Here is a 17194-nt window from a genome sequence, read left to right as displayed (position 1 = left end):
ACATATGGTACAATACAATGGGCAAGATAGGATGGAGCTAGACCGTGTAGTATTTCATACGTAAGTAGTAAAACCTTAAAGTCACATCTTAAGTGCACAGGAAGCCAGTGCAGGTGATCCAGTATAGGTGTAAAATGATCAAACTTTCTTGTTCTTGTCAAAAGTCACCCAGCCTAAATACTTGGATTCAAGCATCGTCTGTTTTTATCAAACCAATCTTTTTGTATTAGCTTCTGTGTGTTCTCTCCTGGAGAAATATAGTTTTATCGTCTGCAAAAAGTATGAACTTCCAGTCCTTTGTAACTTTACAAATGCTTTTTACATAAAGATTGAGAAATGTTGGTCCTTGTACTTATTCCTTGGTTACACCTCAAGATATAAAAGTACAATCTGAAAGTTGTCCTCTCAGTAAATGATGAACTCATGAGGTTGGGATTTGTGATCTATTTCAGCTGTAAATAATAATACCTATGGAATAAAATGTCAGTGTTTAGCACAGTGGTTCTTAACCTGGGTTTGATCGAACCCTAGGGGTTCGGTGAGTCGGCCTCAGGGGTTCGGCGGAGGTCAAAACACACCCGACTCATCGTGTCAATAAAAACTTCTCCCTATTAGGGTATTACGGATACGGCAACAGCAGAAGTCACACTGGTCTGCAGGTGTGTAATTTGTTGTGAGTTTACGTACTGTTTTGTTCTTTAAACAAGGTGATGTTTATGCACGGTTCATTTTGTGCACCAGTAAAAAAAAACATGGTAATACTTAAGTATGGGGAACATATTCACCATTAATTGGTGGCTTATTAGTAACATATTGGCCCTTAACTAGTCATCATTAAGTACTTATTAATGCCTTATTTGGCATGGCCTCATTTCAACCCTAACCCTCTAACCCTAACCCTAACCAAATAACTGTAACTTTGTTACTTAGAATATGTTCCCCTGGTGTCCAAAAACCTCTAAATTAAGTCATTGTTACTTAGAATATGTTCTCTCACTCGATTAGCTAAACATTTGGATAAATAGTAAATATATGTTGTGATTTGTATCTGCATCCTGTATTTCAGCATACAGTACATCCTCGTCAACAACATCATAGAGTCATTCTGTAGCTCCATTGAGCTGACCTGTTCATTGTTTTATGGCGGTCGCTTCCACTCTGACTGTCAGTGGCCTAGTGGTTGGAGTTTCTGCCCTGAGATCGGTAGGTTGTGAGTTCAAACCCCGGCCGAGTCATACCAAAGACGATAAAAATGGGACCCATTGCCTCCCTGCTTGGCACTCAGCATCAAGGGTTGGAATTGGGGGTTAAATCACCATAAATTGGGGGTTAAATCACCATAAATGATTCCCGGGCGCGGCACCGCCGCGGCCCACTGCTCCCCTCACTTCCCAGGGGGTGATCAAGGGGACGGGTCAACTGCAGAGGACAAATTTCACCGCACCTAGTGTGTGTGTGACAATCATTGGTACTTTAACTTCAACTTAACTTCCTTCTTTTTCTAAACTTTCTCTAGCATTTTCACCAATATGTTTTGGCATGTGTCCTTTATTTAAATCCACCAGTTTGTTGGCTATTTTATCTGCAGACTTGGTTGATATTTTTTTGATTTCTGATACACAGCTCAATATTTTTTGAAATGCCACCAATCATTTCTAGGGTTTTTTAAACGCTTTGTCACCCAGCTCCAACTATTTCAAAGGTTTGGGAAAAAGTACTTTTGAGTTTAAAAGTGGAATGACTTCATTTAAATTAATAAGTGTGTAGGAAAATGTTATCTGTTCAAAATTCAAACAGACGAAACTGCATACAATTTTATAATAATAAATTATGGACAATATTACGGATGGTAGACCTCACCTGTTGCTTGTAATGTCATTTGGAGTTGATATTATTGTGCGAAACAGGTTTGTGTTCACGCTACATTAGTTAAGGATTTTATGATTTGTTAATTCACCACAACAATGAGCATTCCCAGTTGTTAATGTCTGATACCACTAATTTTCTTCCAATACGGAGTAAAATTCAGGCTAGTATTGGCGATACAGATACTTTGTGTAAGTACCCAATCTAAAAAGTAGTGCATTTCAAATGTTGCTGCTCTTGGGGAATCCTCTTCAGATGATATAAAATCAAAGGGCGAAACAAATGATGGCGTTATTACGCACTAAAATGCGTTATCTTATTTATTTTCAACTTTGTTTGTAGTAGCGCCAAATAGCCTACAATAAAAATATACAAACATTTGCTGTGTTATAATACTGAGTGACTCATTTTAACTGTCAGTAGATTTCTTAAATAAACAGATGACTGACTGAAAGACTGAGCATAGCAAAGGGAACAAGTATTTAACACCGATTGCGTTTTGTTTGGACAAGATCTCTATGATTGAGTTACTTTACACTGTGAATAATTGACATTATCTTAAATAACTTAAGCATCGAAAGTATCGATATTTGATTTGAAAATCGATATTCGCGCATAAAGATCTGACCTCCTACTTTTCCTATTGAGAACAACCTCTGTAGTTGTAAGATAAAAATGCAGCCCTTAATCAGACACGCGTACATATTTGACTCTGAGTCCAGATTATATCAAAGTTTTTATACTTACAAATAGGTAAGCAGCATTAATTATTTTAGTAGTCAAGTGATCTATCGATTGGTTTATCCAATTAAGCGAGTAATTGGATAAAACACTTCATAGCCTCATACATCAGATATATACAGTATAATTATAGCTTCAATATAGAGGCAACTTGTGTTTCCACTCTACTGGTACTTTAATAGCCCTCGCATAAGCAGTGCTTCCAGTCATTAAAATTTGCATGTTTGAAATCCAAAGCGAAACTTGAAAACATTGATCTTATTGCTCTCTGGCACATGGCACAGTTTGATGAGGTCATAACATGCCAAAATTGAAGAAATATAATATATAAAATTTTCACACCAGTAAAGCCAATCAAATGCCGAGTGAAAAACAACCCTGGTGAAGATTTTTATCGAAACACTTTGAGATTTTCTTATTAAAACGGGGATAGCGGGTCCATTCTATGTGTCACACTTGATCATTTCGCGATATTATCATATTTTTGCTGAAAAGATTTAGCAGAGAACATCGACGATAAAGTTCGCAACTTTTGGTCGCTAATAAAAAAGCCTTGCCTTTATCGGAAGTAGCAGACGATGTGCGCGTGAAGTCACTGGTTGTAGAGCGCCTCACATCCTCACATTGTTCACAATCATAGCCAACAGCAGCGAGAGCGATTCGGACCGAGAAAGCGACAATTTCCCCATTAATTTGAGCGAGGATGAAAGATTCGTGGATGAGGATAGTGAGAGTGAAGGAAAAAAAAAAGACAAGGGCAGTGGGAGCGATTCAGATATTATTAGACACATTTACTAGGATAATTCTGGAATATACCTTATTGTGTTAATAGCGTTTTAGTGAGATTATATGGTACCTAAAAGTCGGAGGGGTGTGGCCACGGATGTGGTGACCGCCAGTGTCTCCGGTGGGAGGAGATAAGCTAGTCCGCAGCTGCAGGAGGACGCAAGCTCCGCTCATGTCTACGGTAAGAGCCGACTTATTACCACAATTTTCTCACCGATACCTGCCGGTTGACATGTGGTCGAGAACCATGTTCGCTTGACCGCTCTGTTCCATAGTAAAGCTTCACCTTCGGGAATGTAAATAAGGAAACACCGGCTGTGTTTGTGTTGCTAAAGGCAGCTGCAATACACCGCTTTCCACCAACAGCATTCTTCTTTGTAGTCTCCATTATTAATTGAACAAATTGCAAAAGATTCAGCAACACAGAGGTCCAAAATACTGTGTAATTATGCGATGAAAAGAGACGACTTTTAGCCGGAACAACATGTCCGCTACCACCAGTGACGTCACGTGCATCATACGCGTCATCATTCCGCGACGTTTTCAACAGGAAACTCCGCGGGAAATTTAAAATTGCAATTTAGAAAACTAAAAAGGCCGTATTGGCATGTGTTGCAATGTTAATATTTCATCATTGATATATAAACTATCAGACTGCGTGGTCGGTAGTAGTGGGTTTCAGTAGGCCTTTAAAATGTACTTTCCAGCACAAACATTGATTTTAAACCCCCTCTAAATCACAAGTTTATATAAATCTGTAAGTCATAGGGAGTGCGTGTCCACTTAAGAAAAAGTTTGAAATTACAACGGGATTAGTTAAACATGATTTGACATTATAAATCTTGTTTTAACAGGATAGCTTTACATGAACATTATCTAATAGGCCATCTTGAAATGGAATTCTCTAAACAAAGACTTAAAAAGCTGTAAGAATATCTTTGTATTTAAAAAGAGTTATAAAAAGAGAAAACTGGAATTATATCGAACTGAGTTTTGATTTAGAGTGGACGTGTCATAGTGAAAATGCTTAAAGGGGAACATTATCACCAGACCTATGTAAGCGTCAATATATACCTTGATGGTGCAGAAAAAAGACCATATATTTTTTTAACCGATTTCCAAACTCTAAATGGGTGAATTTTGGCGGATGAAATGCCTTTCTGTTTATCACTCATGTGGTGATGACGTCAGAATGTGACGTCGCCGAGGTAACACACCCACCATTTTCCTTTTCAACACATTACAAACACCGGGTCTCAGCTCTGTTATTTTCCGTTTTTTCTACTATATTTTGGAACTTTGGAGACATCATACCTTGTTGGTGTGTTGTCGGAGGGTGTAACAACACTAACAGGGAGGGATTCAAGTTGCACCACTGGCCCGAAGATGCGAAAGTGTCTGCCGCCAGACCCCCATTGAATGTGCTGGAGTGTCTCCACATTTGACATGGCACAGAGATGTATGGATAACCTACAGATGCATTTGCAACGATAAAATCAACTAAATCACAAAGGTGAGTTTTGTTGATGTTGACTTATGTGCTAATCAGGCATATTTGGTAGCGGCGTGACTGCCAGCTAATCGATGCTAACATGCTATGCTAATAGATGCTAACATGCTATTTACCGGCGGTGCCAAAGCAGACATGGCACAGAGATGTATGGATAACCTGCAGCTGCATTTGCAACTATAAAGTCAACTAAATCACAAAGGTGAGTTTTGTTGCTGTTGACTGCCAGCTAATCGATGCTAACATGCTACGCTAATTGATGCTAACATGCTATTTACCGGCGGTGCTAAAGCAGACATGGCACAGAGATGTATGGATAACCTGCAGATGCATTTGCAACTATATCACGTTTCTTTCCAGCCATATTTAATGCGAAAAAAACACTTACCAATCGACGGATTTAAGTTGCTCCGGTGTCAAGAGATGCGAAAGTCATGATCGTTTGGTCCGCACATTTTACCGGCGATGCTAACGCAGCTATTCGGCCATGCTATGGCTATGAATACCGTCAATAGCTATTCGCTCAATAGCTTCAGTTTCTTCTTCAATACTTTCATACTCCAACTATCCGTTTCAATACATGCGTAATCTGTTGAATCGCTTAAACCGCTGAAATCCGAGCTAATGTCGCTATTTCTTGCTGTGGTATCTGCCATTGTTTGTTTACATTGGCAGCACTGTATGACGTCACAGGGAAATGGATGGTCGCATCGCAAATAACTAAAATCAAGCACTTTAAAGCTTTTTTTAGGGCTATTCGGGGACCGGTAAAATTTTGAAAAAAACTTCAAAAAATACAACAAGCCACTGGGAACTGATTTTTATTGTTTTTAACCCTTTTGAAATTGTGATAATGTTCCCCTTTAAAGGAAAATGAAAAAGTATGTTGGAGTTTGGCTGTTGGTGGAGGGAACAGTTATAAAGTCATCTAAAATACTGTAATTTGTGTTAAAAAGGGGGCAGATAAATATAAGAATATTATTCTTCCATCTGCTCCTTTTTAATCATGGACATGAATAAGAAACAAAAAAAAAACAATGAAAGTGTCAATTGTACGTGGCTTGTAAATATGCATTTTCATGAAAGGAATAAAATAAATGATGCTTTCTTGGATCCGCTTTGAACTGAACTCCCGCGGCTGTGTTGGAGCCACTATGGATTGAACTTTCACAGTATCATGTTAGACCCGCTCGACATCCATTGCTTTCGGTCCCCTAGAGGGGGGGGTTGCCCACATCTAAGGGCCTCTCCAAAGTTTCTCATAGTCAGCATTGTCACTGGCGTCCCACTGGATGTGAATTCTCCCTGCCCACTGGGTGTGAGTTTTCCTTGCCCTTTTGTGGGTTCTTCCGAGGATGTCGTAGTCGTAATGGTTTGTACAGTCCTTTGAGACATTTGTCATTTAGGGCTATATAAATAAACATTGATTGATGATGATGATCTTTTACTTATTTTGCTTACTCATAGTACTCTGCATTCTCTGACTATAGAATGTGTAAAAACTATACAGTAAGTTGTCCAGATCATCTGGTCCACCCGGTCTTTGAGTATGTTAATACCACTCCGTGAAAGAAACATTGCACAAAAACCTTTGGCATCATGTCACTTTAAGCACTCTTGAAATGCCTTGCGGGCTGTCATGCATTCCTACTTACAGGAACCGCTATTATTTAAAAAATGTCATTGCAATGTTTACGTATGTCCGATGACACGCACGTGTCTCACTTTTAACATTTCTTGACTGCAATGCTCTTTCTGTTTGTCTCAAAGTATCCATGAGAGTTGACATTTTGATGCCTGTTTATTTTTTTCCCCAGAAAGGGCCTGACTGGTTTGCGTGTACTAAAACTTCATAGGACACGCAAAGCTGTTTTACTAAGCGTGTGCGCGGAGGATTATGTCTCCTAAATGCGCAAAATAGAGAGTGGAATACATTTAGCCTGCATATGCAGAATATATGCTGAATAACACAATACTAGAGAGGCCAGTATATTCATTTAGCAGCCTGAAACTGGTTAAAGGCCTACTGAAACCCACTACTACCGACCACGCAGTCTGATAGTTTATATATCAATGATGAAATATTAACATTGCAACACATGCCAATACGGCCTTTTTAGTTTACTAAATTGCAATTTTAAATTTCCCACGAGGTATCCTGTTGAAAACGTTGCGGTATGATGACGCTTATGTTGACGCGTGCTTGTGACGTTACTGGTTGGAGCGGACATGTTCTCCCAGCACCATTCACGGCTAACAGTGGTCTGTTTTTATCGCATAATTACACAGCATTTTGGACATCTGTGTTGCTGAATCTTTTGCAATTTGTTCAATTAATAATGGAGACTATAAGAAAGAATACTGTTGGTGGAAAGCGGTGGATTGCAGCTGCCTTTAGCGACCGAAACACAGCCGGTGTTTCTTTGTTTGTTGTGAAGCTTTAGCGAACATGTTTCTCTACCACATGTCAACCAGCAAGTTTTTGGATGAGAAAATGGTGATATTAAGTCGTCTCTTGAGCGGAATTAGCGTCCTCCTGCAGCAGCGAGTCAAAAAGGCAGCTGTGATCTTGGCTCCTCCTTTGGCTTCTCTCAGAGACACTGGCGGTCAGCGCAGCCCTCCGACTTTCAGGTATGACTTTATAATCTCACTAAAACACTAGTAACACAATAAGCTGATAAGGGATATTCCAGAATTATCCTAGTAAATGTGTCTAATAACATCTGAATCGCTCCCACTGCCGTCGCCCTTTTTTTTTTCTTTCTAGTGCTTCACTCTAACTTTCCTCATCCACAAATCTTTCATCCTCGCTCAAGTTAATGAGGAAATTATCGCTTTCTCGGTCCGGATCGCTCTTGCTGCTGGTGGCTATGATTATAAACAATGTGAGGATGTGAGGAGCCCTACAACCGGTGACGTCAAGTGCACGTCGTCTGCTACTTTCGGTACAGGCAAGGCTTTTATTAGCGACCAAAAGTTGCAAATTTTATCGTCTATGTTCTCTACTAAATCCTTTCAGCAAAAATATGGCAATATCGCGAAATGATCAAGTAGGACACATAGAATGGACCTGCTATTTCCGTTTAAATAAGAAAATCTCATTTCACTAGGCCTTTAAGGATGCTATTTTTGCAGCTATATTTAGCATATTTGGAACGTACGTTCAAATTGGCACAGTAACGCACAAATAGCTGAGCCATGATGGCGAGAGAATCCTTTGTCTGTATGCATGTCAACACATTTGGACTGTCAGAAATAAAAATATTATTTAATCCATCCAGCAATTTAATTTTATAATTGCATAACTGCTTGAAGACGTTAGGGGCTGATTAAAACAAATTCAATCGATTGGTTTTTGTGTCTACTGTTGTTTTTTTAATCCCGTTTCTTCTCTTTCATAGAGGAGATATGCTATTATAATTTATCACCTCCTATGAAAAAAAAATTCTTCCAACTTGAATTTTCTCACCATCACAAGTTCACAACACTGTGCTAAAAAAATAAGTTATAGTGCCAATATCACACATACATGTTCCACAGAAAAGTTGGCACAAATTATTGTTGTGTGCCGCCTGTTCCACAACATAGCAATACACCGGTTGTACATGCAACATACTCATTTACCGTATTTTCTAGACTATAAGCTGCTTTGAACCCTGCGGTTTATAAAACAGTGCAGCTGATTTTTGTATTTTTCTTCGCTAACGGCCATTACGTTTTGCTTTCAACAAATAGTTTTTATATTACACCGACAGAGACACTAAAAAAAGTGTGTTAATGTCTGTGCTGTGGAGCCATCTTTTGGACGACTTTCCGCACTGCGGGTGCAGTGGGTTGAAAATGTACTTCCTCTTTCGTGCCTTGAATCGAAAGTGTAACTGTCCGAGTGTCTTCATGCATATTTATTTGTTTTGATTGATTGAGACTTTTATTAGTAAATGGCACAGTACAGTACATATTGCCTACAATTGACCACTAAATGGTAACACCCGAATTTTTCAACTTGTTTCAGTCGGGGTCCACGTTAATCAATTCATGGTATGTGCTATCGTAATACAATAAAGCTTTTTGATTGATTGATACTTTTATTAGTAGATTGCACAGTTCAGTACATATTCCGTACAATTGACCACTAAATGGTAACACCCAAATAAGTTTTTCAACTTGTTTAAGTCGGGGTCCACGTTAAGCGAGCGTAACTAACAGATTTACAAACGTCTGGGTTGGTATTTTTAACTTACTGGCATTTTTTAACCGTTTAAGTTTTGTAAATTTGAAGTTAATAAGTCTGTTTTGCTGATTGGAGTGCTATCTTCCGCAGCTAGTGAGTCAATGGTGATTACTTCTGTTTTGTTTAAGCAGCCGTTTTAGTGCCCTGTCGCAAGCACCAATGAGAAACAATTAAGGTTTGAAAACAAACATCTAAAAATATCTAATTTCACAACGGATACTGGATATTTGCGGCTTACAGTCAGTGCAATGCGACTAAAATATGTAAAAATATATTTTTTCTTGTCTAAAATTTGCAGCTTACCTACCAGTGTGCTATATTGTTCAGAAAATATTGTGCATTTTTTCACTTATCAATTGCACATGCAGTCTTTGTAGATCACCTTCTACACACTCATAGTACATGCAATGTTATAGTTTGCAAACACTATTTAGCGCCTGTTATTTGGAATATTACTCGAACTGGCCCTAAGTGTATGTAAAAAAGACTGTTGCCATTGGAAAGTTGACCTTTTAAGACCATTATATTGCTTACCCCCAAGCGTGGTGGTCTCTGGGGGATGATCCCGTGTGGCTCGTTCGGGCTTGGTCTCCCCACCCCCCAGTCTGGCTCCAGGTTGGGGTCCTTTTCATTGCATGGCATCTCATTGTTTATTACCTCAGTAAAGGTCTTCTGAAACTCTGGTCGGTCATGGAAAGGGTTGGGTATTGCGTACATATCATCAGATAGTGGTGCCAAATTGGTAGAAATTATACTGGTTTTAAAAGGGGCCTGAACCAGTAGGTACAAAATGGAAAACATACCATTTTTTTATGGGTGATCTTGGATTAATTTAACACAGAAATTATTCCTTAATACGTTAATACCTACTTAGTTTTTCCATGATGGTACTGAGTTTTGGTACCCACCCCTACTCATGGGTAGATGTTGACATTTTTGTGAGGCAGGGATGCGTCGAACAAGAACATAGCGTAAGGTAAGATGTAAAGGATTTATTAAACTAATAAAAATGCTAGGAACAGAAATACTGATGCCAGACAGAAAAAAGGCAAACAAATGGCGCTAGCATGCAAGCTAGGAAAACGAACAGAAACACAACACTTGGCACAAAGGCACAAAAAAGGGAAAACAAAACAATTAGCATGAGAGCTAGAATACACAAAACGCGGCGCGAGAGGTAGCGAGTATGGAAAGCAAGTCGTCATCAGTTGCATGAAAGCAAACTAGGATCCGAGACCAAAGAACGAAAAGGGGCAGGCTTATATAAGGCAATGATCAGTAGAAACAGGTGTGCAGGAACCGAGAGTAGCAGGTAGAAACAATATGTAGCCATGGTGACAAAGCAAATAGGAAGTAAGGAAGTCCAAACAACATCCATCCATCCATTATCTACCGCTTATTCCCTTTTTGGGTCGCGGGGGGTGCAACAGAATGTGAAAAAAGGAACAAAGCTACAATATGTGATGATCCGACCATCGGATCACAACAATTTTTAGTGTACTTGGAAAAGAAGAGAACATATTCTGTTGTTTTCAACAAATCTGTTCCCATTATAGATGGATTTTGAAATGCACGTACCCCCTTAAAATCCCAACATCGTTACTTTTGCTTTAAGTGATGATGCAAATATCCTTTTTGGGAAAGTTGCATAGGGGTTAGAATTGTTTTTTTTTTCATACATAAATGATGTCAACACGCAAAGTATTTATGCTAACTCGGGATGGAAACCATCGATGCAATGAGGGAGGGATCTTACTAATGCAGAGTTATCTGAAAGAGTAAACTGAGGGAATGCAGAGTCTGAGATTGATTGTCAAGATCGTTGGTTCTGATATGGAAAAAAGACACGTTTTCAGCGCACTGAAGATGTACTGAATTGTACTGGTGTAAATCAAATCATATTAGTGATGCCTATATATGCTGTAAAGATTTATTTTAGAAAAGAGAACTGTTGGGTCATTTTTTTTTTTTGTATTTGACTTTATTAAATGTTTGGATAGAATTGTATTATACAAACCCAGTTGGGTTCTTTTTTCAGTAACAGTCATTTATCAGAACTGATTATCTAGCATATGAATGTATCAAACAATCCACTTTATTTATATAGCACATTTAAACAACAATAACGTTTCCAAAGTGCTGCACAGCCATGTTAAAGACAATATTAAAAAAACATTATGCTCCACCAATGACTGAAAACAAAAAATAAATAAATATAAAACCAGTATAAAAAAAAAATGATATAAAAACAAATATGATTAAAAACTATTTTAAAGGGTAAAATCAATTAAAACAGTAAAACAGAAATCAAAGTGTATAAAAACACAGAGGACAACAGAGGACCACACAACTCACGTAGTGTTAAAAGCCAAAGAATAAAATTGGGTCTTAAGACGAGACTTAAAACACTCCACTGTGGAAGCAGTTTGAACATGGACGGGCAGAGTGTTCCAGAGCTTAGGTCCGACCCCAGAGAAGGCCCTGTCTCCCCTGGTCTTAAGTCTGGTCTTGGGCACCACGAGCTGGAACTGGCTCTCGGACCTCAGAGCGCGTGCAGGAATGTAAATTTGGATGACGTCCGAGATATATTGAGGTGCCAGTCCATGTAAAGATTTAAAAACAAACAGCAATGTTTTAAAATCAATTCTAAAATGAACAGGGAGCCAGTGCAAACTCTGAAGAATTGGGGTTATATGCTGGCGTTTCCTGGCCCCTGTTAAAAGTCGTGCTGCCGCGTTCTGGACTAACTGCAACCGGGAGAGAGCTTTTTGGCTAATGCCAGCATAAAGTGCATTGCAGTAGTCCAGGCCACTTGAAATAAAAGCATGCACGACTTGTTCAAAAAGGTTAAAAGATAAAAACGGTTTAACCTTTACTAAAAGACGAAGGTGATAAAAACACGATTTTAAAACGCCATTGACTTGTTTGTCTAGTTTAAAATCGCTGTCTGTAGTGATGCCAAGGCAGCCAATTGTCAACCATACCATTGAAAATCTTATTAATTCAAAAATAACTCTTGAGAGTACTGAATTTTTCCAATAATTGCTCTTCTTTGGAAAAAATACCTCATTTTGACAATATTTAATGTGAACATATAGTATACACCTTTTTCTCTGTAAAGTATTCACATTTATTTACATATTTACCAATAGTTTTTCAAATTTGTTTCCATAGCCCTCTGATATACGTATTTACTCAACAAGACACACAGTAGGGATGAATACCTTTCACTATTACAATACGATACAGGCACCAATTTTTGGTATATTTACATGTTACTAATTATTCATTATTTTTGATAAGTTCTATTTTTTTATTGCAACTTTAAAAGACATTTTTTATAACTGCTGTTTAGTTGTTATATCTTGTTGCATGGTCACTTTTCCGAGTGAAACTTGCGGGAACGACACTAAGTTGCAAGTCAAAGACGTATGATGGCAGTAGTGTATAGTTTATGGTGTGTTGGTAATTTCGGTTTGGTGGCCGCGGGATTAAGTCTCTGCTTTTCGCAGATGATGTGGTCCTGATGGCTTCATCTGGCCGGGATCTTCAGCTCTCACTGGATCGGTTCGCAGCCGAGTGTGAAGCGACCGGAATGAGAATCAGTACCTCCAAGTCAGAGTCCATGGTTCTCGCCCGGAAAAGGGTGGAGTGCCATCTCCAGGTTGGGGAGGAGACACTGCCCCAAGTGGAGGAGTTCAAGTACCTAGGAGTCTTGTTCACGAGTGGGGGAAGAGTGGATCGTGAGATCGACAGGCGGATCGGTGCGGCGTCTTCCGTAATGCGGACGTTGTACCGATCCGTTGTGGTGAAGAAGGAGCTGAGCCGGAAGGCAAAGCTCTCAATTTACTGGTCGATCTACGTTCCCATCCTCACCTATGGTCATGAGCTTTGGGTCATGACCGAAAGGATAAGATCACGGGTACAAGCGGCCGAAATGAGTTTCCTCCGCCGGGTGGCGGGGCTCTCCCTTAGAGATAGGGTGAGAAGCTCTGCCATCCGGGAGGAACTCAAAGTAAAGCCGCTGCTGCTCCACATCGAGAGGAGCCAGATGAGGTGGCTCGGGCATCTGGTCAGGATGCCACCCGAACGCCTCCCTAGGTGTTTAGGGCACGTCCAACCGGTAGGAGGCCACGGGGAAGACCCAGGACACGTTGGGAAGACTATGTCTCCCGGCTGGCCTGGGAAAGCCTCGGGATCCCCCGAGAAGAGCTGGACGAAGTGGCTGGGGAGAGGGAAGTATGGGCTTCCCTGCTTAGGCTGCTGCCCCCGCGACCCGACCTCGGATAAGCGGAAGATGATGGATGGATGGTAATTTCGGTTGTTGCTGTCGTGTGCGCCCGAGAAAGTCTTAATACTGTAAGTATTGTACTTATTACGCACCGGCTGTTTGATTGTAACGTGCATCTTAGTTGAAGTGTGAATTATATCTATATAGCGCTTTTCTCTAGTGACTCAAAGCGCTTCACATAGTGAAACCCAATATCTAAGTTACATTTAAACCAGTGTGGGTGGCACTGGGAGCAGGTGGGTAAAGTGTCCTGCCCAAGGACACAACGGCAGTGACTAGGATGACAGAAGCGGGAATCGAACCTGCAACCCTCACGTTGCTGGCACGGCCGCTCTACCGACCGAGCTATGCCGTTGTAGTTTTTATTAACAAATTTGAAAGTGTTGAAATTGAAAAGTTAAAATCATTCGTGTTAATCAGTAGCATGTCAATAACACAGTCAATTTATATTAACGTTAAGCTAGTGCGTTTTGGAAAAGTGAAGCCTTACCTAACTTACGACTGAATCCACTGTCAGCGCTGCTGGAGTGATCCAGCGCAAAGAGCCGACTGAGTCAGTAACAGGGAGTGACGTCACACACAACCTAGGTACAAAATCATCGCACCTTATTGGACTTTACGAGAATCGTTGCTTAGTAGGACCGGCGAGATTGGGTCCGTGCCGAAAAAGTACCGGATTTTGATCTTATGCGGCTAACCTTGTTTTTGTCTGTTTCTCAACAGGAGGACAATGAGATCCCCACCAGTGTGTTGGTTAAGGATTCCTTCAGGACCCCCCAACCAAGCCTGTATGATGCAGAATCCACCCTGCCAAATTTGTCGGTTGCCAGCTCTGTTGATGGCATCCATACACAGGATGAATGTCTCCAGACCATCAGCCTTTCGTCGGATGACGAAGAGGATCAGGGAAGCATGCTCGATTCAGGGGCTGCGGGTACTTCCCAACCGTTGGAGAGAAGGTCCGACAAGTTTAAGCGATCCAGTCTGAAGAAGGTCGATAGTATTAAGAAGGCCTTCTCACGCCAGAGCATCGAGAAAAAGATGGCACAGATCACCACCAAGATTGTTCCCCCGGAAAAGCGGGACAAAATCATGAAGAGCCTCAGTCCGACACACTCCAAGAGTCCTACCAAAGGCACTTTATATAAGGGGTCTCCCATAACATTAAATGCCAAGAAAACCACAGATGGCGAGGGTCCCTCACAAGACCTGGCCTCAGGGGGAGAAGCACATGTGGAGATTCCTCCACTGGAATGCTTAGATAGAGAACCCCCTTTGGCTGAGGTGCACCCCCAGGAAGGTGTCACGCAGAAGAGTGGGGAAATGCTGAAGCAGTCCATCTCGGACACCATGAAAGCAGATCTGTCAATCAATGGAGAAGCACCAAGCATCCAGTGCGAATTAAACGGAAATCGTTCGGCTGGTCTCGCAGTCCCAGAGCGTGATGATGATGTTGGTGAGGATGAAGAAGAGGAAGGAGAAGAAGACGACCACAAAAGCGAAGTCAAGACAGCAGTAAATGTGCAGACTCCTACGACAACGGTTTCTGTGGAGCAAGCCTCTTAATGTTTTAGGGTTGACCGTCACCCTTCTTCGATATTAGATATTCGCATGTACACACATTGATACACAGTAGACAACAATCCTTACTTTCAAATTTGTTTGACTATGGATGTTCTCATACATCCAGGTCATTGTATTCTCAGCGCATTCAATTGATCGCACCTCAACTGTTAGTTTATTCTTGGAAGAGGTTTCGCCTCTCATCCAACTAGGCTTCATCAGTTCATACCCCTAGCCTTAGGTTGGTCAGAACTAGTCTGACTAACCGAGATCTGACCAACCTAAGTTTAAGACTAGATCTGACCAATCTAAGTCTATGAGCAGGAACTGATTAAACCTACTTGGATGAGAGGCGAAGCATCTTCTGAGACAGTCCAGTTGCAATCAATTGAATGCTCTGGGAATTCAAAGTTGTTTTTCTATGGATGTTCTCATTCATCCAGGTCATTGTATTCTCAAGGCATTCAATTGATCGCAACTGGACTGTTTGGTTTCTCTTGGAAGTATGCTTCATCAGTTAATGTTCATAGAATTAGATTGGTGAGATCTAGATCTCACCAATCTATGAGCATGAACTGATGAAACCTTTGGATGAGGGGCAAAGCAACTTCTAAGACAGTCCAGTTGCTATCAGTTGCCCTGAGAATTCAAAGTTGTTGTGTTCAATAGTAGTCCAACATTCCTGCAACAATGCTTTTGACAATCACCGGCGTGGTCTAAAGGACTTGACACAGACTGCAGTAACTTAGACGTCATAAAACACTGCTCACAATTTCAGTGGGAGCATCTCCAGGGCAGTGATCCAACTATCTCCCTCTCGTCTGCCTCTCCTGTTGGATGTGAAAAACAGCCTCTTTGTGCTCTTTCTCTTTTTTGATTGTGAAAACGAGTAAATCTTTGGCAACAACACGGCCTGTTGAGGTGACCGTGTTGCCAGGATATGCAAAAGCAGGAATGGGGAGTTGGGGAGTTGACATGTTTTAGAGTAGTTTTATCATGAACTACAATATAGATGTTTTTCTGCACAGTTTCCAAAATCAGGTTTGAAACCTTACTAATCATTTACTACGATTCATGTATTTCACTGTCATGTAATCCAGGTAAAATAAGTGTCTCGAAATGTTTCCATCTTGGGCCACAAACAGGAAATTGTGCATTAAAAAAAAATCTGATGTAGGTCAATATATGCTAAGCTAAATGAACAAAACATCCATATTCGCTTTGTGTTACAGCTACAAAGCAAATTAGTCAAATATATCTAATTATTAATTAATTTACTTATTTTTTTTCCGAATATGCAGAGTTAATAAATGAATGAGTAAACAGGTAAGCGCTAGTCAGCCACAAATAAATTACAAATAGTAGGTAAGATACATGCTTTGGCTCTGGGGTCACACTTAAGTCTTATGTTTGATTCAAAAAATGTTTTCTAATAATAACATCCAGTCACTTATTAATTGCAAAAAAATTATGCAAAAAGATGTATGTAATGTGTTAAGGAAAATCGGAAAAAATTAAAGGGAATGTTAATTTGAGGCTCCGTTTTAGACTTATTTGTTTATAAGAATGTAGTTGAAATCCTCATGAACTCCTTCGCCATTGTTTTTTCTGGGCATTCACACTATACGTTTATCTACAGAATTTACTTGTCCATGTAGGGCGTTTTCTGATGTTTTGCAGCATACAAAAGTATAAGTTCGTCGACTTCTTTGGGATGGTGTACTGTATGTGATGGATGAATGATTTTTTTGCTACGTGGTGGTTCTAAGGCATCCAAATTAATTTTTTTGTGATACTCCTGACATCTACCTTATTGTTTACAATCACTAGGACTCCCTGTTGCTCTGTGACATGCACTTGCATTCTCATAACTGCCTTTGACTTGCACATGATATGAATAAATGCACTCCGGAAAGAATACATTTCATCTATTCATGGTGGTTCGCCACAAATATATGAATGGATGGGAAACACCGATAAATGCTACAGGCTATATGGATCAAGTTGGAAGGATTGTACACAAAAGTTGTCTACCATATATGGGAAAGCAACTGGGTTCAAATGAAAAATTGTGGGTAATGCATCATATTTATGCAAAAAATTGGCAAACTAAGCGTGTCGGTTTTTAAACAATTATTCCCTAGAATTTCATGAGGCAATCCCTTAACAATGACAAACAGTCAGGAGTAACCGTCATATTTTATTG

General features: G+C 40.1%; 1 protein-coding gene across 1 annotated transcript in view; it reads left to right on the top strand.

Annotated features, from left to right (window-relative positions):
• Nucleotides 1-17194, top strand: part of cavin2a (caveolae associated protein 2a) — a 57367-nt gene that overhangs the window by 38648 nt on the left and 1525 nt on the right. The window contains exon 2 of the mRNA XM_061918440.1: nucleotides 14149-17194. This exon is cut by the window's right edge and continues 1525 nt beyond it. Coding sequence (XP_061774424.1) covers nucleotides 14149-14991 — 843 coding nt within the window. The 3' untranslated portion in view covers nucleotides 14992-17194. The remainder of the gene's footprint in view (nucleotides 1-14148) is intronic.

Source organism: Nerophis ophidion, linkage group LG13 (genome assembly GCF_033978795.1).
Source record: "Nerophis ophidion isolate RoL-2023_Sa linkage group LG13, RoL_Noph_v1.0, whole genome shotgun sequence".
Classification (NCBI taxonomy): domain Eukaryota; kingdom Metazoa; phylum Chordata; class Actinopteri; order Syngnathiformes; family Syngnathidae; genus Nerophis; species Nerophis ophidion.
Note: the sequence above shows the minus strand (reverse complement) of the source record. Positions and strands in the feature narration are given on the sequence as shown.